General features: G+C 42.9%; 4 protein-coding genes across 6 annotated transcripts; 2 read left to right on the top strand and 2 right to left on the bottom strand.

The window, feature by feature from the left end:
• Positions 1–3,000: 3,000 nt before the first annotated feature.
• On the bottom strand, positions 3,001–5,777 carry arf6a (ADP-ribosylation factor 6a). The gene is made up of 2 exons (XM_030109662.1): positions 5,650–5,777; positions 3,001–5,525 (listed from the first exon to the last, which is right to left on the bottom strand). Exon 2 carries the CDS (start codon positions 4,855–4,857, stop codon positions 4,330–4,332), a length of 528 nt encoding a protein of 175 aa, XP_029965522.1. The 5' UTR covers positions 4,858–5,525; positions 5,650–5,777; the 3' UTR covers positions 3,001–4,329.
• Positions 5,778–8,734: 2,957 nt separating this feature from the next.
• On the top strand, positions 8,735–14,963 carry prpf39 (PRP39 pre-mRNA processing factor 39 homolog (yeast)). 2 transcript variants are annotated; one of them, XM_030109661.1, is made up of 15 exons: positions 8,735–8,864; positions 9,715–10,149; positions 10,322–10,512; positions 10,603–10,728; positions 11,032–11,150; positions 11,312–11,479; positions 11,587–11,764; positions 12,183–12,290; positions 12,378–12,542; positions 12,991–13,117; positions 13,253–13,521; positions 13,608–13,792; positions 13,894–13,977; positions 14,144–14,258; positions 14,349–14,963. In XM_030109661.1, the coding sequence occupies exons 2-15, from the start codon at positions 9,747–9,749 to the stop codon at positions 14,433–14,435; spliced, it is 2,325 nt and encodes a 774-aa protein (XP_029965521.1). In that variant the 5' UTR covers positions 8,735–8,864; positions 9,715–9,746; the 3' UTR covers positions 14,436–14,963. The 2 variants fall into 2 exon arrangements, with proteins under 2 accessions (XP_029965521.1, XP_029965520.1); XM_030109660.1 differs by having other exon boundaries at positions 14,346–14,963.
• A 775-nt stretch (positions 14,964–15,738) lies between these two features.
• On the top strand, positions 15,739–17,283 carry faua (FAU ubiquitin like and ribosomal protein S30 fusion a). Of its 2 annotated transcripts, none has more exons than XM_030110073.1 (5): positions 15,739–15,845; positions 16,371–16,452; positions 16,533–16,677; positions 16,834–16,889; positions 17,080–17,283. In XM_030110073.1, exons 2-5 carry the CDS (start codon positions 16,378–16,380, stop codon positions 17,203–17,205), a joined length of 402 nt encoding a protein of 133 aa, XP_029965933.1. In that variant the 5' UTR covers positions 15,739–15,845; positions 16,371–16,377; the 3' UTR covers positions 17,206–17,283. The 2 variants fall into 2 exon arrangements, with proteins under 2 accessions (XP_029965933.1, XP_029965934.1); XM_030110074.1 differs by having other exon boundaries at positions 15,832–15,894.
• Positions 17,284–18,322: 1,039 nt separating this feature from the next.
• fkbp3 (FKBP prolyl isomerase 3) lies at positions 18,323–20,230 on the bottom strand. The gene is made up of 7 exons (XM_030110198.1): positions 20,104–20,230; positions 19,776–19,877; positions 19,429–19,530; positions 19,213–19,348; positions 18,993–19,060; positions 18,806–18,903; positions 18,323–18,680 (listed from the first exon to the last, which is right to left on the bottom strand). The coding sequence occupies exons 1-7, from the start codon at positions 20,206–20,208 to the stop codon at positions 18,626–18,628; spliced, it is 666 nt and encodes a 221-aa protein (XP_029966058.1). The 5' UTR covers positions 20,209–20,230; the 3' UTR covers positions 18,323–18,625.
• Positions 20,231–22,512: the final 2,282 nt, after the last annotated feature.

The following is a 22,512-nucleotide window of genomic DNA, read 5'->3' as shown; positions in this document are numbered from 1 at the left end:
CTCAATCACCGGGACAAAGACAACAACGAAACGCAGCACAATTCCTCTCCTCAACGGGGAGAACAATCGCACACTGATAAAACCCCCGGACAAAAGGGGGCGGTGGAAGATTGTTCTGGGTGGCAAGATTAGAACGCTGGGTTTAAACACTGTTTGGGATGAGAGGGGAGATGGGAAGAGGGCTGGAGAAGCGCAGTCAAACCATCAAAACTCAGAAAATGAAAATGAAAGTACTGTTTCTAAAACTACAAAGTAAAAGTTACCTTTTGACCATTGTGAATAGAGTTGACTTATATAGCACCTCCCCCCCTTCAGCTTATGCACTTTATCTGTCATATATACCCATTTGTACCTCAGTTTGGGGTTGTACCTGCAACCTAGTCCATCAAATCAACAACCCTGACTTCCCCACTGAGCCACAGTCACTCACACTGTAAACATGTGATCAAGCTTACATGTCTGAAATATCTACTCTTAAACCACATTTTTACTGATAAAATTATACAAAACCTGCACAATTGTAAGAAAAAATATATAAATCAAGATTTTTCAGAAGCAAGGCAGGTTTTAGGAAATGCACTGCGGTATATCTAAAATTACACAACCCCAAAAGTCCCTTTCTTTCTTACTTAAGAGTGTACTTTTTAGATGTAATTTTTTTCCATAAGCGTGGTTTTAGTCACAGAAAGGGATTGTGATATAAGAGGCTGCGGGTTGAAGCCTGTTTGATTAGACACAGCAAGGTTGCAACCTTCCCCATACGTACTCTTTTATATATCATAGTCGAGGTTTGCAACTATTTTCTCCCTCGAAGCCGACGCATAAATGTGAAATGAACCATATGAAGGTGTAGGAAGCAATCGATCACGCTTTACAGTTCATTTAGATCTGGAAAGAGCTCCCTAACTTCAGCATCTCTTCACTTTATTCTCCACAGATGCAGATTAAATACAGACGTAATGAGAAAAGGAAAAAAAAAAAAAAAAAAAATCTCGGGAGTGAAGTGATGAGTGCTTCTTGGCCTCTGAGTAAAGTGAGCATAGCGCGTGTGAGCTCCTCGGCTCTATGGAAACCACCGTGGGAGGACACGCTCGGCGAGCGCCCGAGGTGTGAGAAAAGCAAATCATATGTATACTTTCCTAATGTGCGTTTCTCGGACGATTAACATAAACGTAATCTTAATCTGCGGTAAACACGGAGGTTTGGAGGGTTTCAGTGGCATGAAACATGTCATTAATGGAAGCGTTTCCTCAAAAAAAAAAAAAATCACATGTTGTTGAGGGCATTCACGTTCATCTTTATGATGAAATATACCATTCTCTGCTGTATTTATTAGAATCAAAGGGTAAGGAATGACCTCTGAGCTGTTTTTAGATGGTTTTTGAAGACCTGCCCCTTCATGGGCGTACAATAGTCCGGCGCTCCCCCACCCACGCGACACAATGGCTGCAAAAACTGAATGTGATCAAAAGCAAGTTCCCCAAGAGCATAAACTCCTGCATGAGAGACAGGAATTCCTTCACAAAAACAACTGAGTGCGTAATTTCTCCTGTGTTAAGCAACAGTGACGCTCTGGTCTGAGTGTCGTGCTTTAACTGAGGGCCACAGGTGAGCCTGACAAGCGCCTGACAACAGCCAGTGTGTGCAGTGCATCTGCTGCTGAGCGCCGTGACAGCTGGACAAAAGGCCCGGGTCATGTGTGCCGACGGAACATCGGGGGCCGTTTCAGCCTGCTTCCCCCCCGCCCGCCAATTCGATCCCCCTCCTGAGAAAAGCAAAGCGAAAATGTAGATTTCATTTCACAATCTCCACATCCACACTGAGGCTTGTGAATGGAGAACTTGCAGAAAAACAAGATCGCACTTGACAGCACTGGGGCGCTGCCCCGCGCTGTTCAAATAAAAGTGGTTTTGATCAAAATGCGAGCTCCAGAATAGCGGGAAATTCCTGCATGCAACGCTTGTATTATGCGTATAGTGAAATGTATAAGGTGGAGTGACGGCAGATCGTTTGACTTTCAGCTGTCGTGTCCCTCGAGCTGCACACGTCACCTGCAGGGAGGCGCTTTCAAACACAGCAACAGGTCAAACTTCACATCAGCAGCCACAGAGCAAACACCGCATGAGCACACAGAGATAGACAACAAACATTCCTGCACAGGAATTTCCAGATACCGGCTCCATATTTCTACAGTAACATGTGTTTCGTTTCGGGAGGGTTTTCAGCTTCTTTTCCACATTCCTGTTTTTCAGCCCAGGAGCTCGGTGACGTTAGGATCGGCGCTCATTGTCACAGTTAAACCTGTTTTTTTTTTTTTTTTTAATTTGTACGGGCGAGTCACTCCTGAAACACCCATTTCCATGACAACAGCCGTCTCTTTTTCAAACGTTTCCTGACTTCACACGCCGACGTCACGCTCCCCTCCTCAGATGTGTGTGCAGAGGAAGTTCACCTCACACACTCGGGTTTTATTCCGTTTTTTTTACAATGGCATTCGAAAGCACACAATGCTGTGACACACGGAAGGCAGCTGAAATAGAAAAGGAGAAGCAGACGAAAAAAGGGAACAGGTCTGAAATGAGCTGATCTCAGATCTGTACCAGCTGGTAAACACCTTTCATGAGACGACCCTGAGAAGTTGAACATGTGGAGGGAAAAACACCCAGAAATCAGAAAGTTTCGTGAAATACTCTTTGATTTCTGCTCACATTGAACCAAACCTCACCCACAGGAGTCTGTAGGAGTCCTGACGGACCGACTGAGGCTCGTCCGAAGTCCAGTTTACCTGACAGTCACTGCTCCGAAACTAGAGATCTCATCATTTATTGACAGCAAGTGACTCACACACACTCACACACACGCCAGAGCAGAAAGGAAACGGGCCGGGTCTCACTTTGCGCTGAACCGTCATAACGCTTCACACTCTCGTTTCCTCTTTTCTGGGCAGAACCTTCGCTCAAGTACCAGCTGCTCATTGAAAAGGCACCACTTCCATACTGATCTGGATATATTTTTTTATTATTTCATCAGCATAGCAAGGTGAAGGAAAGGAACGAAAAGGAATAATTAAAACAGCAGTATTTATGAACTACGAACAGAAAAGACGGTTTTGCGTTTGTACGACCTTGCAAGTCGATGACAATGGCTTCAAAATAAAAAGAAAGAAATCAGCGAAGCACCGACCCTGGAGGCGGCGGGAGGGAGGGGGGGGTTGGGAATTCCATAAACACTTGCTGGGGTCCAAAAGTCACTGACAGAAACTCAAAATGTGCACCGCCAGCTTGTTGCTACCCCCCCCCCCCCCCCCCCCCCCCACCCCCCAGTCCCCTCTCAAAAGTGCAAACTCAGCAGTGGAAAAAGGCCTTCTGCTGTCGGAACGGTCTCGGTTTTAGGGGCACCTGGAACCCGGGGCCCTCCGAACGCAGCTGAAACTACAAACACTCAACAGGAATGGAAGCTCCGCGAGGAAACCGTAAGACTGGTGGTAACAGATTTGGACCCTGAAATAAGAAAAGCATATATCCATATCACAGTGTGTGTATGTGTGTGTGTGTGTGTGTGTGTGAATATCCAAGCGTCCACATATCGTCTTTTCAAACAAACCGCCACGGTAGACATTATGGATGTGATCACGGCACAGGAGAAAGGTACTAACACATTTCCTCATTCATTCCAGTACAATCAATTATGAAAACTGTTTGTTTTTTTTTTTTTCTTTGAAGTCCTAAACATATCCATAATACACATTCTGACATATTACAGAGGCAGTTTGAGCCATGAAAGTGATATGCTGATGTCGGCAATGGTTTCTGGACTGTCCCATCCTTTGGATATGTAGCTATGTCAAGAGAAATACTGAATGAGAGCTAAAGCAAAAGGGGCAAAAACTATAAATGTGCGCCCCCTATGTCCCCTATAAGAAAGTATACAAAAACAAGGAAAAAAAAATCCCAAAAGATTTGCATTAAAAGCTGAAAAAAAAAAAAACGTATTGTATAATTAAAGTGTTGATTATATAGAATGAGGACCAAAGCAAGCTACGAAAAAGCCAAAATACAAAACAAAACAATAGTTTTTTGTTTAAATGAAATCAGGGGTTATAGTGAAGTTGTCATCATCAAAAAGAAAAAAAAAAAAAAAAAGAAAATATAATTGCTACTCTCTTTGATACATACTCAGCAGAGAGGTCATGGTATTAATTGCTTCAGATTGCATTTTTCTCTATATGTTTGTCATTCTCAGCTACTTTTTTTTTGCCTCCAAATGTCCAGGCTGGTGAGAGGAGGAGGAGGAGGAGGGGGGGGAGGAAGAGCAGGAAGAGGGGCAACGTTAGGATTTATAATTCGAGGTGAGCCAGGTCAGGCCCTCATAAAGTCCATCCCCCGACGTGGCGCACGAAGGCTGAACGTACCAATTCCTATCTCGGATCCGGGTCAGGCCCAGCTTCTCCTGGATCTCGTGGGGCTTCATGGCATCTTGGAGGTCTTGTTTGTTGGCGAAGATCAGGATGATGGCGTCCCTCATCTCCCGGTCGTTGATGATCCGGTGGAGCTCCTGCCGGGCCTCGTCGATCCTGTCCCTGTCGGCGCAGTCCACCACGAAAATGAGGCCCTGGGTGCCGGTGTAGTAATGTCTCCAGAGGGGCCGGATCTTGTCCTGTCCTCCCACGTCCCACACGTTGAACTTCACATTCTTGTAGGACACGGTCTCCACGTTGAACCCGACCGTGGGGATGGTGGTGACCGACTGTCCCAGCTTCAGCTTGTACAGGATGGTCGTTTTCCCGGCGGCATCAAGTCCAAGCATCAATATTCTCATCTCCTTGTTCCCAAAGATCTTTGAAAACATTTTCCCCATCTTGTCTGATGTGCATAAATACTTTCTTAGAAGAAGAAAGAAACTGAGGCTTCTCTAGTGAGAGGGGATCTTGAGTTGCAGTTTCAGTGTGCAGCTACAGAAAACCCTCCACGTGATGGCAGCGGTGGGCTGGCACAAGTGTCAATACTTTCAAGAGTGTGTGTGTGCGTGAGTGTGGGGTACAATTCCGGAGATCTGACCTGAGAAGATGGCTTGTGAGCTCTCACTGTGAGCAGTGCGTTTGGAGTCCTCTCAGAACTGGGTGGGGAGATATTTTCATGATCCGCTGCGCTCAGATGTAAAGAAGAAAAAAAAAACGACAATCCCCCGCTCTCCTTTCAAACTCTCCGCACTTCCCTCAGAATCCACATGTCAACTTCTTCCTCTTCTTTCCCTTTCTGGAGTCCGGTTCCTCTCAGCTGATCCGGATCTGACTCAGTGGGGCTTTTTTCCCCCCCGCTTTCACCCGAAGCGGACTCTATAAACCAGGCCCAGTCCGAGCCCGGGTTCTCACTTCCTCCTTGGCCGCCGGCTCCGCACGCTTGGCCTGAACCGAATCCAGTCGATGTATTTCAGAGCACTCTGTTACCAAACCTCGCCGGGACATTCAGGAGGAAAAAGGCGCCCAAAAAGGTCATTGATTCATCCGACTTTCTTCTCTTCCCCCCCTGTGACACGGTCCAGAGAAGGGAGGGGTGTTAGTACAGAGGACAACTTTGGATCCGCACAAATATTCTCCGCGCTCACTGAGGAGCTCAACGGGAACCGAGGGAAGAAAACCGAGATAAATACCTGCTCCTGCATCGATCTTCCCCCTGTCCCCGGACCGTTTCTCCCCGCTCTGTCCGCTCCGCGTCTCCCTCTCTCACCCTCCGTTCAGTGCTGTGTTACCGGAAAAGGTGCGGACCCCGATCAGCCGCCACTTCCTCCACACGGCTCACACACACTACTGCTGCGTTCAGGGACTCCCAGTGAGCTCGGAAATATCCACACACGAGAGTTCTCAAAGCTCTGGGACAACAGGCCTCAGTCTTCATCAATAAAACGTGAAATTTTATGCCAAATAAAATTATTTTGGAGCTGCAATACACAATTGACATCCAAAGCAAGATGAAACAGCTCATAAGTTTTGTTTTAATAGTAAATATATATGTTTAAAACATTTTTAACATTTGAAATATCTTTTCACATCATGACATGTTTTTTTTTTTTGACATTTTTATATTTTACCATCATCATCTAATACATTTGAACAATTTGTGTTGTTTTCGCCTGTTATTGTCCCAACAATTTTACAAATTTTACCTCTTCAATTCATTTTTTTTTATGGTTTAGTTGTTTTCATTGTTATCTCTTTGTAGCACATTCATTTTAGATTTTGTTTTGTTCACCTTTAAATCATATGACCAACAGATTTATGCCCATCTTATGGAAAAATGAAACATTTTCTCTCCTATGAAAATTGGGACAGCACCTCACATAAACTTTAATTTACAGTTTTTATCTCACCTTATCTAATTTCAAGAGCAACAATTCCAAATAGCTGATTTCTTTGCTGATCTGTTACTAGCCACTCTGAAAGTTATCCATATTTTCACACTCTCATACACACCTGTAGGCAAATTTAAAGTCACCATTTAGTCTTCAAACTCATGCAAATGCAACACAGAAAAGGGGCACTCCAAATCTGGACTCAACCGGAGATTTCACAATTTAATTCAAGATTGCTAACCAATATAGAGCATGCACTCAAAATTCAGTCAAACTCTATTTTTCTCCAACCCTTATTTAGGTTTCTGAGGACTGATATAGAAAAATCACATGCAGTGAAAATATACATTCATTAAAAAAAATCATATTCATGAGTTCAAAAAGTGTTTATTATTATAGATGTTTTCCTCTGCAATAAATTTGCACATATCATAATATAACAGGAGAATTGATATATAAGTTACTTTTATGACAAAACGTCAAAGCAAATCTATTTATTTTGCTATCTAAATTGTTATTACTAGTTTATTGATTGTTCAGTAAATGTACTGTCTTCACGTTCCCGAAAAATGACAAACACATAATGTTATGATAAGGAAGTTCAAACTGCATGAAAACCACGTTAGAAATGAAAAACATGAAGTGGTGCATGTTGAGGGCTGAACAGACCACACAATCGCCAAAGCCTTTTTTTTTTATAATCATTTCTGTATAATTCATAATTATATTTTTCCTACACATCTGCAGGCACAAAACAAATTACGAGCATGATTCTAGGTAAAGCAGTGCATACATGTGATCAATGAACAATTTTGAATGAAACGCCACCCGTAGTAAGTTTTACAATTTCCGACTTATCGCGAACGCACCACACGCCATTTCGCATGCGCGGAAGAAAAAAAGTGAACAGCAGCTCGGTCCTGGGGATCGTTTTGACGCCATTTCAGCATTTATTGCTCATGTAACCGCTGTTACTCATAACTATAGCACAATAATGACATTTAAGAGCGTGTACATGGAACGAATGTGAGGTTTTGGCGGGTGTAGGGACGAGAGAGGGGGGTCATTCATTCAAACAGCTCGTTCCTGAGTGACGTGGAAGTAGCGCGTGAGCAGGGCGGGGGAGCCACCCTGCTGCATGGCGCGAGGACGCCTGCCACCTGTTTATCAAGGCTGATTCACACTTTGCCAGTGTTGTGATTAAGACCACCTAACCTGAGGCTTTAAGGGGCCCAGACTGAATCAAGACCAGGATTTTAAAGGGCAACTCCGGTTTTTTGACACCTGGACCTTGCAACTGTAATTTTGAGATTAGTCTCATGACCAAGACCACTTGTACCATATCACCTGTAGTGTAAATTATGTAATTATAATTACATAATTGTTTGTAACTATAATTACATAATTGCACATCTGAAGTGGTTGTTTTCAACTCTGTACCAGTACCCACTTGACCTTACTTTGACTGTTAAATCAGCACTGCTGAACAAACGACACTTACATTTATATTGATTTTTCAACTTGAACATTTGTTTTTTAACCAAAATTCTGCTGTCTGTGTGCAGACAGAAACCAGACAAAGGGCTCGTGTATCTGCTTTTTTACTTTTTCGTCATGGATTCCCTGTAAAAATAAGAATAGAATTCACATTCTTTCTCAAAACATATAAAGCCTTTTACAACAAAGCTTGATTGTATGATAAATGACCATTATATCCCCTGAGGATACTTTACTCACGTAATTTGGGGTTACTCATGTCTTTAAAAGCTCTTAAAGCAGAATGGGAGGATAAGTCTTAATTTCAAGGTTTGCAAGGCTAGAAACTGTGTCCGTCCAATTAAACATGGACTGCTGACAGACTGTACATGAGTGCAGACAGTGATTGTCTATGCGTTGGTATCCACTGAGTTGCCAGTTCAACAAATCCTGGAAATCCCCTGGATTTCATCAAGAAAATTGGGAGAGAAGTGACAATCTTAGCTAACCAATCATGCTGGTGACCGCCTCCACAACACTACAGATCATGCAAGAAAGAATACAACTGCAGGTCATTTATACCGGCTGCTTCATGACTGCATAACACTGGTATCAGTCCAGCATAATACACACAGTTTTTCCAATTTTCTTTTATGCAAATTAGTTGAATAATATTTATACTATTGTGAAATTATACTTTTTCAGTCTTTAGAAATACACATTATTATTATTATTATTATTATTATTATTATTATTATTATTATTGAGATTCTGTACCAGAGTCTCCTCTGGAGCTCTATGGCGCCCCTCAGCGGGGTCCCGCCCCACACTTTGTAAACCCCTGAAAGGAACCCGGGAAATGTCTGTGGCACGCGGGCGTTGACGATGGAACTGCGCATGCGCAGTCGACGTCTCTGTTCTTCCTCCAACTTGCTAAGAATGGTGGACGAAGTCAGCCTCGCGGTTGTAGGTTAAACAGAGCGACGCCAAAAGCTATACGCAAGTTCCAGAGGTCGTCCAGAAATACACGGGAGATAGTGGTAAGGTCCCGCCAAGTATTTTTGAAAACATTGTGAGACAAATGGGCAGATTTAGAAGTATTTCTACCGCCGGCTAACGTTAGCCACTGGCGGTGAAGTAGCTAGCGTGGAGCAGACATCGGCGCCGTCTATTACCTGGAAGTGAATGCACGGCGTGTTTCGGCGGCAGCTACAGTAAAAAGACGCGATATTTTGCTTTATAGAATCACTAAATACACATTTTGTCCTGAATTGCTAAGAATTGGGTTGCTACTACACACCTTTTATTCGCAATTGATTTCAGTAACTGGGACCTCGGCTCACTCCGGTGTCGGTTTTCATGAAATAGACGGTGACAGAGGCCTAACTTGTGTTTGAACTTTGACTCCGCAAACTTTGTCTGTGGTGAAACGCGGCCTTATGTCGCAAATACAGCCGGAGTGAAACCGCCATGAGCAGTTTAACTATACATACACGAAGCAGTGCGTTAGTAAGCGATCAGGTGGAAGCATTATTTTTAGTAGCCCCGTCAATGCTTAAGCTCGCTGTGCTTCAAGGAAGTGTCTTGTTTGCTGTTTGACAAATCTGCTTCAATTTGTGTTGTTACGCGTTACCCTCGATGAAACTTCAACATTTTTCTCTGTTATCAGAACACAAGTTTGCCAATGAAATTATTGAAATTTCTTTGTTATTTCTTAAGTCGAATCTCTTTTGTAAACATATGCCACATGATGTGGAATGGATCACGTGGTCCCATTTTCCAATTTAAGTTTTGCACTATTAATATTCTCCATGGAGCAGTTTTATTATCAGGTTTGTGGTGTTTGCTGCAGCTTAGTAAGTCTGTATATTTTGGTATCTCTTATCCCAGGCCTGCGATTCTCAGACGACGCCATCACTGGAATGCTGGACACTGAATCCCCTGCCATGGAGAGCAACGGGGATGCCTTTCTTCCTGACCTTCCTGTCCTAGGTCAACCGGCTGACTGGTCCCTGGACCAAGTTGCCCCAGAGCCCTTGTCCAACATCTTGCCCGAGGATTCAGATACATCTCAGGATGCTTCAGCGGTTGAGCAGCAACCCAACCAGCAAACAAATTCCACGGACCTTGGATCTGTGGAAAAAGCTGTGGAACAGTTTCAGCTAGCCAGCGCTCAGCTCTTCCAAGAGGATCAGCAGCCACAGCCACCGCCACCGCCGCCTCCTCCACCACAGCCCGCAGAAGAGCCAGAACAAGCCACAGAGCCTGTTGAGCCTCCGCAGCAAAGCCAGGACATGAACATAGAGCAAGATGCTGACAGTCAAGGTAAAACATTTACTTGGTGTATCTCTTGTTGTATCTGCCAGTCCTTTGTTTTCATAAACCATTGCTATGTTCATATGATCACAGATGTTGAGATTTGTCTTTTCACCAGTCCCTCCATGTTGGTTGTAAATTAGTATTTCTAATCACTCCCATTCCTTGTTATCTTTGCTAGATGACACTCAACCACAGAACACAGAGGATGGCATGGAGCTGGAAGAACCTGCCAAAGACTCAACAGAAGAAGCAATTGCTCCTCCACTGCCTGAGGTGCCCTCAGAATTTGAAAGACTCTACAAAGGATGTATGGAGAATCCAGATGACTTTAATGGATGGGTCTACCTCCTGCAGTATGTGGAGCAAGAGGTGAGCAATTAGAGAGTTTTTTAATGGAAAGTATTCAGGATATTGGCATTGTTCGATAAATATTAATTGTTGGCTGTTATCTCTTTACAGAATGTCCTTATTGCCGTGAGACAGGCATTTGACGTCTTCTTCCTACGCTATCCATATTGCTACGGCTACTGGAAGAAGTATGCGGACATTGAGAAAAAGCATGGTCACATCCAGGTGGCAGAAGAGGTAAACGTCTAATTTTATCTTTTTGTGTACAGCTTGAATGGAAATTGTCACGATCAGACTGATGGTTTCATGCTCTTAGAGTTGAGCTTTCAAACTTGTGGTCAGGCTTTTCTATGTTCAATTGTGCAACATTCATGATTGAATCTTGTTGGTGTATCTGTTGACGCAGGGAGACTCTGAAACATTCAAGACGACAGCTATTATCGACCACCGGTGTAAAGTTTTTGGAAGTTGGTAGAAGTTAATGTGAGTGTTGGGGGGGAAATGGATCACCTGTTGATGGACTTGTCTGCTCTTTAATAGGTGTACAGAAGAGGCTTGCAGGCCATCCCTCTCAGCGTGGACCTCTGGCTGCATTATCTAGCTTTCATCAAAGAGAATTCAGATATGACTGACCCAGAAACTGAGGGACGCATTAGAGCGTGAGTAAAAAAGCCTTTACATTATTACTTCAGACCGTGCAATTACTAGTGTGACTGTAGAAGTGAAAATGTAATTTCTTAGTGCTGTTCCTTGATTTACTACCCTACCACTTACAAAGCAATCCTTTTTTTTTCTCCCTTGTATCCTTTTGCACCATCAGTACTTACGAACACGCAGTGCTTGGAGCTGGTACGGATTTCCGCTCTGACCGACTGTGGGAGTCTTACGTAAACTGGGAGACGGAGCAGCAAAAGCTAGCCAATGTGACAGCCGTCTACGACCGCATCCTGGGCATCCCAACCCAACTGTACTCTCAGCACTTCCAGAGGTAAAGAGAAAATGAACCTTTAATAAGTTAACCCTCTTAGTATAATTGACTTATGATTCAAATTAACAAGCTGTCATTTCTTTCTTTTTTTTTTTTTTCTCCGGCAGGTTCAAAGATCATGTGCAGACCAACAACCCCAAGCACTTCCTGTCAGAGGAGGAGTTTGTTCAGCTGAGACGGGAGCTCTCCAAGGCCAGCCTGGCAGCAATGGGCGGTGAAGAGGCAGAAAAACGCGTTGAGGAGGAGCTCCCCCCTGGCACAGAGGATCTCGCAGACCCTGCCAAGGTACAAAATTACCAGTCCGCAATGGAAGACGATCTATCAAGGGACTGCTTGCGGGCTTAGCAGGAGCTTGCCTGTTATCCATTTTCAAATGGAAAGCAAAATTTGCTCAGGTTTGAAGAGGTGTCTCTATGTCAGCAGCCAAGCCATTGAATGCCAGGGGGGATTCAAGTTGGCATCCTGTCAGGGATTCGTCCCAAAACTAGGATCAACCGGGGCCCAATGAACCCAGCACCTGCTCCCCTGAGGCTGACATGCTGGGTGCATACATACCTCCCCCTTCTACAGGCTTCTTGTCTCTGTCCAGCTCATGGTGACGTAAATCCTTGGTTGCCGGACTAGCAGTTTCTGCAAGTGGAGAATGTGATGGCTTAGAAACAGATGCACTAACCGTGTGTATTTATGTGTGTGTTTCATATAGAGAGTGACAGAGATCGAGAACATGCGCCACAAGGTGATCGAGATACGGCAGGAAGTGTTCAACCAGAACGAGCACGAAGTCAGCAAGCGTTGGGCCTTTGAAGAAGGGGTGTGTGTCTTTTTGATTTTTTTTAAAACTGTTTTTGATGTTTTCATCATCGGGAGCCATTGTGCTAATTAGTCCGTGTCTTTTTAGATTAAACGACCGTACTTCCATGTCAAAGCCTTGGAGAAGACACAGCTGAACAACTGGAGGGAGTACCTGGACTTTGAAATTGAGAATGGGACTCCGGAGCGCGCGGTCGTTCTATTCGAACGATGCCTCATCGCTTGTGCTCTCTACGAGGAGTTCTGGACCAAGGTACTCGGACACCTGGTGTCTCTCACCTCGCACTTCTGCTACCTCCCTGCACTTCCCCATCACCGATGATATCACATCGCCACAGTAAATCGTCCTGCACTCTCTTTGCGTGTAACGTTGATATGTGACTGTATCTGTTGTATTAGGAGATGGCCAGCTTGCCACACAAGATATGACTGCAGCATTTGCCAACTACTACGTTGCATCTTCTTCGTCTCCCACTACCTTACAGAAACTTATCTAATTGGTTCCATGAAGGTGCTGATGGGTTTACACAGAAAATTTCTAAAAACGATGTCAATGATGAAATTCACTGTTTCTGTCAACTGAAATTTTAGGTTTAAAATATGTTGTCTCTTTTGCCTTTCTCCTTCTCCTCTCTTTTCTTTTTTTTCCTCTGTCCTCTCCTGCACGTCTTCCAACTTGCTTTCTCTTTTTCACTCTGAAGTATGCAAAATATCTAGAGGGCTACAGCACTGAACATGTGAGACATGTCTACAAGAAGGCGTGTACCTCTCACCTGCCCAAGAAACCCACCATCCACCTGCTGTGGGCCGCTTTTGAGGAGCAGCAAGGTGAGCGTCTCCTTCAAACGCAGTCTTTAAGTGGACTTGACTCCTGTGACTAGAACTAAATGTTTTCATTTTGGAGATACCGACAATTGGGTTGATGATGTAATTTTTATTATAATTTTTTTTTTTTTAATCCAGGCAACGTTGATGAGGCTCGTGCGATCCTGAAGTCCCTGGATGACACCGTACCCGGCTTGGCCGTGGTGCGTCTTCGAAGGGTCAGTCTGGAGCGTCGCCACGGCAACCTGGAGGAAGCGGAGAGGCTGTTGAGGGACGCGATGGAGACGGGCAAGACTTCATCAGAGACGTCGTTCTACGCTGTGAAGCTGGCCAGGCAGATGATGAAGATGCAGAGAAGCCTGAGCAAAGCCCGGAAGGTGCTGCTGGACGCCATTGAAAAAGACCAGGTGAGGACTGGTGGACGTGTAGGTCCAGCAAGTCTTACAGGGGCTGCCTACGTCAGATTGATAACTTCTTTATTTCCTTTTCACAGACAAGTCCAAAGCTGTATCTAAACCTACTGGAGCTGGAGTACAGCGGCGATGTGGCTCAGAATGAGGCCGAGATCTTGGCTTGTTTTGACCGAGCCCTCAAGAGTCCCATGCCGGTCGAGTCCCGCCTCCTTTTCTCCCAGCGCAAGGTGGAATTCCTGGAGGACTTTGGCAGCGACATCAATGTGTGAGTGGGGTTTTGTCAGTTACAAAAAGACAGCGATGGATGTGTCAGTGTTTTTCAGTCTTTATTAGTGTACTTACAGTTTATCTCGTTTCTCTTTACAGACTTATTGCTGCGCACGATGAGCAACAGAAGCTGCAGAAAGAATGTGACTCTACGAAGAGAAAGGCCGAGAACGGCTATGACAGGTATTTTTCAGAGCAAGGAGTTCTTTCCATTTGTGTAGTTATTTCACAGTAGGTTTGGGAAATCCATCTGACAGCTGGTCAACTGCCACTGAGCCCAAACTGACGTCTAATGAACTTTTCTTTGAGTTTTACTTGGTTTTGCTAACGTGACCCTCCTCGTCTGCAGCTCTCAGGAGCCTGACTTGAAGAGACAGCGTGTGGACGACGGTTCTGCTGCTGCGGTGAACTCCATGGCGGACATGACGGCGAACAACTCGGCTTACAACTACAACTGGTACCAGGTGGGTCTATCAAAGATCATTCAACCGTCTTTAACATTTCAGTGCTGAATACTATTAATGTGGTCTTTTTCGTGTCCTTTTTTTCAGCAGCAATACGGTGGCTGGGGACAAAACTCGTGGGGCCAGTACAACCAATACGCCCAGTATAACCAGTACTACCCACCTCCTCCTACATGATGGAAGATGCTCGGCACCCATCATCCCCAATGATCTGAATAGGGGCTTGTTTTGACAAGATTACATGGATTCAAGTCTACCACTGACTTTTTATTTTCCTATTTTCCAGCCCTTCTTTCTGACATACAGAGTGCTAATTGGCTAAATGACACACTGTTGCCCTAGTTTGGAGATATATTTGATCCTCTGTCACAATTGTATTGATCAGTCACACTGAAACACATGCCCCTTGGCTCTGGCTTCTATCTCGGGTTCATCAGTGCATGTCCTTTTGTGAAGGCAAATTTTTTTTTTTTCCTGTTTGACAGAGGGCTTTTCATTTTTAGATCAGATGACTGAGCTTGGTCTCTTTCTTTGTGGTAAAGATTTAAGCTTGTTCATGGAGGCGTTCATGGATGTATCTGGGCTGTTTCCTCTCAAAAAGTAAAGATTTTTAATAAGTCGTGGTCATGTTTCCATGAAAAGTAATGAAGAGTTCCTTGTTTTTTATTTTGACTTGATTTCATAATAAAGAGATTGATATCCTGAGATTGTCTTTTCCTTTCTAAACACAGGTATGACTCTAATCCCGCACCATGTTTAATACCAGAGTCATGGTCACTGTTACATTTCGCATGTCTTTGAAAAAATGAGGTAAAAATTCTTAAACTTGTTTAGAAGTGTGTCTTTAAATTGGACCAGAGTGTTTGTCTTTTTCTGAAATAATTAGTGAAACACATCCTAAATTTATCTCAAAGCTTTTTGAAATCTTTAGTTTGACCTATTTATACCTGGACATGTTGAGACAAGTCTAGCAAGTGAACAGTGATAAAACAAAAGTAGTTGCTGACAAATGGCACACCCATGCTTGTTTGTGTAGACTATAACCCTTCTTCAAGAACGAAGTGACTCATCGTACCATTCAAAACATGATGCAAAGTAGGATGACCATATTTTGGTTTTCAAAAAATCCATTTGCCTCTGCCTCCAGACACTTAATGAAACTAGGAGTTTACTCAAAGGTGCTATATGGATATATCATCTGTTCATCTTCAGTGCCTCCTCTCTGATAGAAATATCAGTTACATAATGAAATATCTCTGAAGCCATTAAGGCATACCTTCTCAGAACAAAAATACCTTCAAAAATACCTTCAGAATAAATGGAATGAAATCAATGTATGAAAACTCTGGATACATGAAGAATATTAAATACTGTTTTGAATTGATACGGGAGGCTTCTTCTTTCAAATATAATTATATATTTACGTTCTTTTTGTCAACATTTCTACTTTTATAATATGCCTCTAGATAAAAGGCTGGAGGCGTGGCCACAGCGTCTGACGCGCTTTACGTAATTCCGCACATGCGCGGTGTCGACCCTCAAACAGCCCTTTTTATGCCTAGCGTTGAGCGACTAGCATCAAACGAGGTGAGACTCGAGCGTTATAAGTCAAGATATCAGATTAGACAAAAGCTAGGTGAGTTCCGGACAGTGGATTTAGTTTATGTATCATCACTGATCACGAGTTGGGCTTTACGTGGAGAAACGGAAGTGTATTTGGTGTATTTTGGGGTAGTTTTGTAAAACCAAGTTCCCCCATGTGGCTAGTTGGGTTAGCTTAGCATTTGCTACGGAGTAGGGAGCACAGTCAGGCGGAGGACCGGGACTTTACCGGGACTTCGCCACAGTTTATACCGGTCTTCTGCTTTTATCAGGGCACATGGCGTTAGTGATAAACATTTTCTCTCTATTACTGTATTGTAGCTGTGTCTTAAGTTTGTGATTGATAGTCAAATATCACTGTTAAGCTCTATAAGTAGATTTCCGGGAGGCGCAGAAAATTCTAATTATTTAAGGATCATTGCTTTTTGCGAATTGGCACCCTGTGTCATCAGATATCAGTGCCCTTTACACCTGTGACATCCCTAAAGTTAATTTTCTGTTTCTGACCAGCATCAAGATGCAGCTTTTCCTTCGTGCTCAGAACACCCACACCCTTGAGGTGACTGGAGAGGAGACTGTTGGCCAGATCAAGGTACGTATCTCAATTGAACTGGATCAGAACCTTGATTTAGAAATTAGTTTGATGTAGTTAACCTGTGTGGTGTGTTGTAGGCTCATGTCCAGGCTGTGGAGGGTCTCCTGGTTGAGGATCAGGTGCTCCTGCTCGCTGGGTGCCCGCTGGAGGATGATGCCTCCCTGGCATCTTGTGGTGTGTCAGAGCACTGCACCCTGGAGGTAGCTGGCAGGCTGCTGGGAGGTCAGTGCACTTTTCAACACATTTGTATGTTTTTACAGAAAAAAAAGTAGTTATTTTAAGGGATAACAGTTAAACCTATGTGTAATGTACCTGTTCCTGCATCTGAGTTGTTATATTAGCCTCGATTGTCAATGTTTTTCTGCCTATTTTCTTCAGGAAAGGTTCACGGCTCTCTGGCTCGTGCCGGAAAAGTGAGGGGACAGACTCCCAAGGTAAGGATTACATTTTCATTAACAGGCAGTTATGATTTAATGCTATAAAGAAATGATGTGGACACATGAAGACCATTTCAAGATAATTGTCTCCAAAGACACACAAACGTGTAAAATGTGTCAATACAAACCCCCCTTTGGTTCGACTCAACTTGAGCTCACTATAACACTGTGTTGTCATTTACTTCAGGTTGACAAGCAGGAGAAGAAGAAGAAGAAGACTGGCCGTGCCAAGCGTCGCATCCAGTACAACAGGCGCTTCGTGAATGTCGTGCCCACCTTCGGAAAGAAGAAGGGACCCAACGCCAACTCCTAAAGGCCTCACTGCGCCTGGAAGCCCACTTTGTACCGAGTTAGATGTTATCCTGTACAGAATAAAAGATTGGCTTGGTCTACATGAGTCATGTTTTTTTTTTATGTATTGTATCCAGATATGAGTAACTTTAAAGCTGACATTAAGTTTTAGTGATGCTATCAGATTATTTTAGGACCCCTGAACAGATTGCACGTAGTTTTTGCATGTAGTAGTTTAGTTCATCCATGTTGATAAAAATGTGAGGGTATGCTGTAACTAATACACCCTGCATCCTATTAATACCTTCTGTGTTGTTGCAGTGCACTTTAAATTGGTTTAGATTTTTTATTTTGGTATCCCTAATGCACCTGCTGTCTGTCAAATTTCAAACCTGTCCATTAATTTTTCCACTACAGTAACTTCAAAATGTTATGTTATCACTTCCCAAATTGTAATGTACAGATCAATACCAAAATATTGATATTTTTGACACTTTTTGGACTCATGTTAAATTACTGATATTAGCACGACAGCTGGCATTTTCATAAACATGTTTATAAGTTATGCTTCTTGGGTGTCATGAAATCGAGGTGTGAAGTGCTGAGACGTATTCAGGCGAAGCGGTCAACGTGATCTGTTTGGTAAGACCATGAGCCATGCTCTGCATTTAACGAATAATGTAGTACATCATGGAGAGAGCAGGTGCTGCTAGGACGAAATCTTGGATTATGCAGTGTATTGGTCATGAAATTTAAAGTTGATGAGTTAATCTAAAACTCAAGGATGTGATATATCGAGCGGGCTTGGATCAGACCTGTGTTCAAACAGCAGAAATTAGTGTTGATGAAAACTATTACAAACTCCTCAAAACAATTACACTGGAGAAATGTGGCTGAGGCTTTGAAAACATCAAGATGAACTGATTGGTCCTACTTATAGTTTCAGCATGAATTCAGAGAACAAATAGCTTAATTACTACAATTTGACATACTTTAAACTTTTTATTTTTCCATCATATAAATTTTGGATGACCTATTTGATTTCAATGCATCAGCATTCGTGATATCAGCTGTGGTTTTAACTGGTGTCGGGTCAGAAAGGAGATCAGAGGCATTAACTGCAGAGCAAGTCATCAAGCACAGGGTGTTTGAAACAGGTTTATTGTCATTTACAGTGTACATGCAAAAGGGCAGAACAAAAAAGATTTCACGGCCTTTCTTATGAACATCATTATCAACAAGCATTTCCACTTTAATTCCAAAACCTGAAGATGTGCTGCCCGGTGTGCGGTTTGTTCATTTAGCCTGTTTAGAAAGTAAACAAGAAGAAAACGTTTCCCCAAGAAAAAAGCTGCCGTACAAACCAAGAGCCATCTAAACCCTCAACCCAGTGCAGCAGTTTTAATGTGTCTTGCCACGTAGTGCATGCGATATTGGGGGAGTTAATCCACGGCCACCAGCTCAACCTCAAAGATCAGCTTTGCGTTGGGTGGTATTCTGGTGGAGATGGAGTGAAGGAAAACAGTTCACGAAGAAATTGTGCATAGGTAGAATCATAACAAAAAAGTCTTTTACATATATGAACAAAAAAGCAGAAAATTCCTCGCCAAAGAAAAGGATACTTGGAGTCTGGGAGGCCCTTTTTACCGTAGGCCCACTCCGGCTCGATCTCAATTCGAGCCGTTTCTCCCTTACTCATCGTTAGAAGGGCTTCATCCCACTGGAACGACGCAGCAGAAAGAAATGTCATATTATGGAACAAAAATGCAATTTAGATGAACAAAGTCACGGCTCACTGGGTGAACTTACTCCTCTGATGACTCTGCCCATGCCCACTTTGAAGCTCAGGGGCTTCGTCTGCTTCTTCTTGCGAGCCACTGCAGTGACAGGGCAGCAAGTCATGACACGTTAACAGGATGTACGACAGGAAAAATGACATTTCCTTCAAGAAGCATTTGTACAAGTGGGCCACACAGCCTATTTTTATGTGAATAAAGTAGTGCAGCTGTCAGCTGTGGCTCTGTCATACCGGAGGGGATATTTGTGTCAAAGACGGTTCCGTCCTCCAAAGTGCCGGTGTACCAGCAGCTCACGGTGTCGCCCTTCTTCGGGAAGTTGGTTTTATCGCCTTTCTTCAGCACTGACTTGGTGTACTTCGGAGGACCCTGAGAGGAGAAGTACAAGCTGTCATGACGGTCACAAAACACTGAACAAAGCCAGATTACTGAAGCAAGACAAGAAATACCTCATCCACCACTTCTGTCTTGACTTCTTTCGGTTTCTCCTCTATTTTCACAGCTTTAACCTGCTCGGTCACCTCCTCCACAGGTTCTGTGCCTTTAAACCTCTGAAACATGTTTTCTCAAGTTACTTTTACATGCAAAACAAATAAAATGACAAGTTTCATGTAATAATAATAAAAAAAAGCATGGCTCCTGACTGAAAAACATCACAAGACACTAAAACTTCTGAAATATCTTAATATTATGAGACATCACTATTAATCACAACCCTATATATGCATATATAGTTGCACAAATGAAAAGTTACTGTTTTTAAAACATGGACAGTGTTCACATGGAGATGACTCACTTTTGTCTCGAAGAGCTGATTGTATGCAATAATCAGCTGCTCCTTCTTTGCCGTTTTGGCAACATTTTTAATGTTTCCCAGCAGCTTGTGCTCATTGAGGAACTGAAAGAGAAAGCAGAGTTATTGCAGGTTGGATGCACTCCGGGTGAGGTGAGAGAATAAGCAGTGGTTTGTGTCTGCAGGGTGATAGAAGATGATGATCTCTCTGCAGGCATCAGGATGAGCTAACTCAACACGCAGCACGCTGCACCTCAAAACTCAGCATTTCTGCGAAAACACGCTGATAACCACAGAGAAACAGCCGGGGGCGGTAGAGCGATAGACATACCGAGTGGGCTGCATTGTCCTGGATGAACTTTATTATGTCTTTTTTGGGCAAATCGTCACTTTTGAGCTGCTCATCGCTCCACTCCCGTGTTGGTTCATCCGCCATTTTGAGAGGCGAACTGGTGAACTTTGAACTCTCTTCAAATTACATGAAATAGAATATTTTTTTTTTATAAATCAGAATTTTTACATTTCTGATGTAATTCTTTTCTAATGTGTTCAGAACAAAATTTGAAATTTATGGTTTAATTTAATTTTGACTGCCGGATGGGGGTGTGCTTCCCCCTGGTGGACAACTGTATGAAGTGCATTTAATAATACAGAGGCACTGCAACATGAGACATGTCCTCCTGCAAGAATACCACAATAAAATAAAATAAAATAAAATAAAATAAAATAAAATAAAATAAAATAAGATATAGAGTGCATGATGCAATACAAAGTTTCCAAAGTCTGTTCACGCTTTAACACATAAACTTTCCTCCCCTGTTTGCTGTGTTACATAAATAGAGGTTAAATACTCACATGGTCTTTGACCAATATGCTGTTTCACAGTTCTACCACAGTCAGATCATTAATGACAAAGAAATTATTTATTTTAGAACGGCTTCAGACTTGTTGATTGACCTAGTTGTAGCAACAGAGGGTTATAATTTGTATCTGACTATAATCTTTCATTTAATTATCTTAGAGACATGAATTTCCTCTGATGTTTCCTCCACTGACAGATTAATATACATGACTCTCTACCTTTCACCAGTGTATTTCTGAATCCAAACACGGAATCTTATTCAATGATCTTTACCTATTGACCTCAGTCAACATGTTGTTTGGTGGATTTAATGCGAAAGTCAATGAAATAGAACTGTGATTGAAGGTGTAGTATGCAGTAGTGCTGAACACATTGATGGAACGGCCCATGGGAAACATGCAGCCCTTTGGCAATCCCTGACCAGCCCGTAAAAAGTCAATTCAGGAATTAAATATAAGTCACTGTACAGGATTCATGTGTCTCACTGCTGTGCCTTAATTTGAAGACATCTGCTTAATTTTATTTCCAGATTCTTTTACTAAAAGGTCACAGTTTATCCATTTGATGTAGGGGAGATTGTAATTACTGTTAACTGAAGCTTATTTCAAAACATTTCTATGTCATTAAAGAAAAATTGTTTACTATTATTATTAAAAAATCAATAAAGATGCACCCTCCCGGTGCCTCCATATTAATTGTCTTCATTTGATTCCTGGTGACATTAGATGACATGCAAGATAAATCTTGAACAGCTAGAGGTCATACTGCTGATCACAGAACATCACAAATACATCAGAACAGTCTTCATTAATGTTATTTTAGACACTGTAATGATTCAGTTTCATAACATCTAGACATGAGTGCACTGTACTGTTGGCAGCACTGCTTCTCACTCATTTATCCATATCAAACCAGTTATTGTTCTGAGTGTTTTTCTGGTTATTTTTTTTTAGTTAATGGAAACAGATGAGTTTTTCTCTGTTATTCTATTGTCCCAAAAATAATTTGAACTTTTCAAAATCTTGATCCACAGCGCTGACACATCACTCAGTGTGTTACAGCAACATAAGGTGCTTAATCATCAAGACCACCAAACTGACAAACACTATAGAGAGCCGTGGAAAAACAGCATTTTATTCTACTTCACTATTAAGACACTGTTAAAGTGTTGCAAACAATAAATAAGTCAATAGCTTGCACAAAAATGGTCAAATGTCCTTCCTACAGTCCAGATGTGTGTGTGTGTGTGTGTGTGTGTGTGTGTGTGTGTGTGTGTGTGTGTGTGCTCTGTTCGTCTGCAGCCTCCTGCTCTGAGTGAAGTTGTCTCTCTCATCGTTGTTGCGTCTTCCATCCTCTCCGTTTGCCCCCTGCTGATTGTCTTGAAGTCTCGTGTTGAACGAAGCATCGGAGAAAACGTCGCTGTTCACACGTCCCGTCATCCCTCCACTGATGTCTCCGCTGATCAGCAGCCCTGGAAGAAGCAGCGAGCTGGTGACGCTCTGTCACCGCTGCATCCGGCTCCAGGATGGGGGTCGCGCAGAGTTTTTTTACTCTGGCTGGTTACTAGGCAACAAGAGTGACATTGGGTGAGCAGCTCATGAGGAAGAGGAGAGGGATAATTATCTCTTTAGAGGAAATCTCCCAGGTCTCATTTCATCTCCTTTTGTTGGTGGTGAGGGGAAGAGACTCACTGCAGCACAGTGTGGAGGTGAGAATGACTGGACAGATTTGTGCTTTATTAACAAATGTGTAATATTTTGACCCCTTCTACCATTAATACCATGACCTTAAACATCCATCAGTGTATCACACAGTCATCAGTTTTAACTTCTTCCTTCTCATGATGTTTGTTTTTGCATTTCGCAGCGACTTCCTCTC

This window comes from Salarias fasciatus, chromosome 15 (genome assembly GCF_902148845.1).
Source record: "Salarias fasciatus chromosome 15, fSalaFa1.1, whole genome shotgun sequence".
In the NCBI taxonomy this organism is placed as follows: domain Eukaryota; kingdom Metazoa; phylum Chordata; class Actinopteri; order Blenniiformes; family Blenniidae; genus Salarias; species Salarias fasciatus.
Note: the sequence above shows the minus strand (reverse complement) of the source record. Positions and strands in the feature narration are given on the sequence as shown.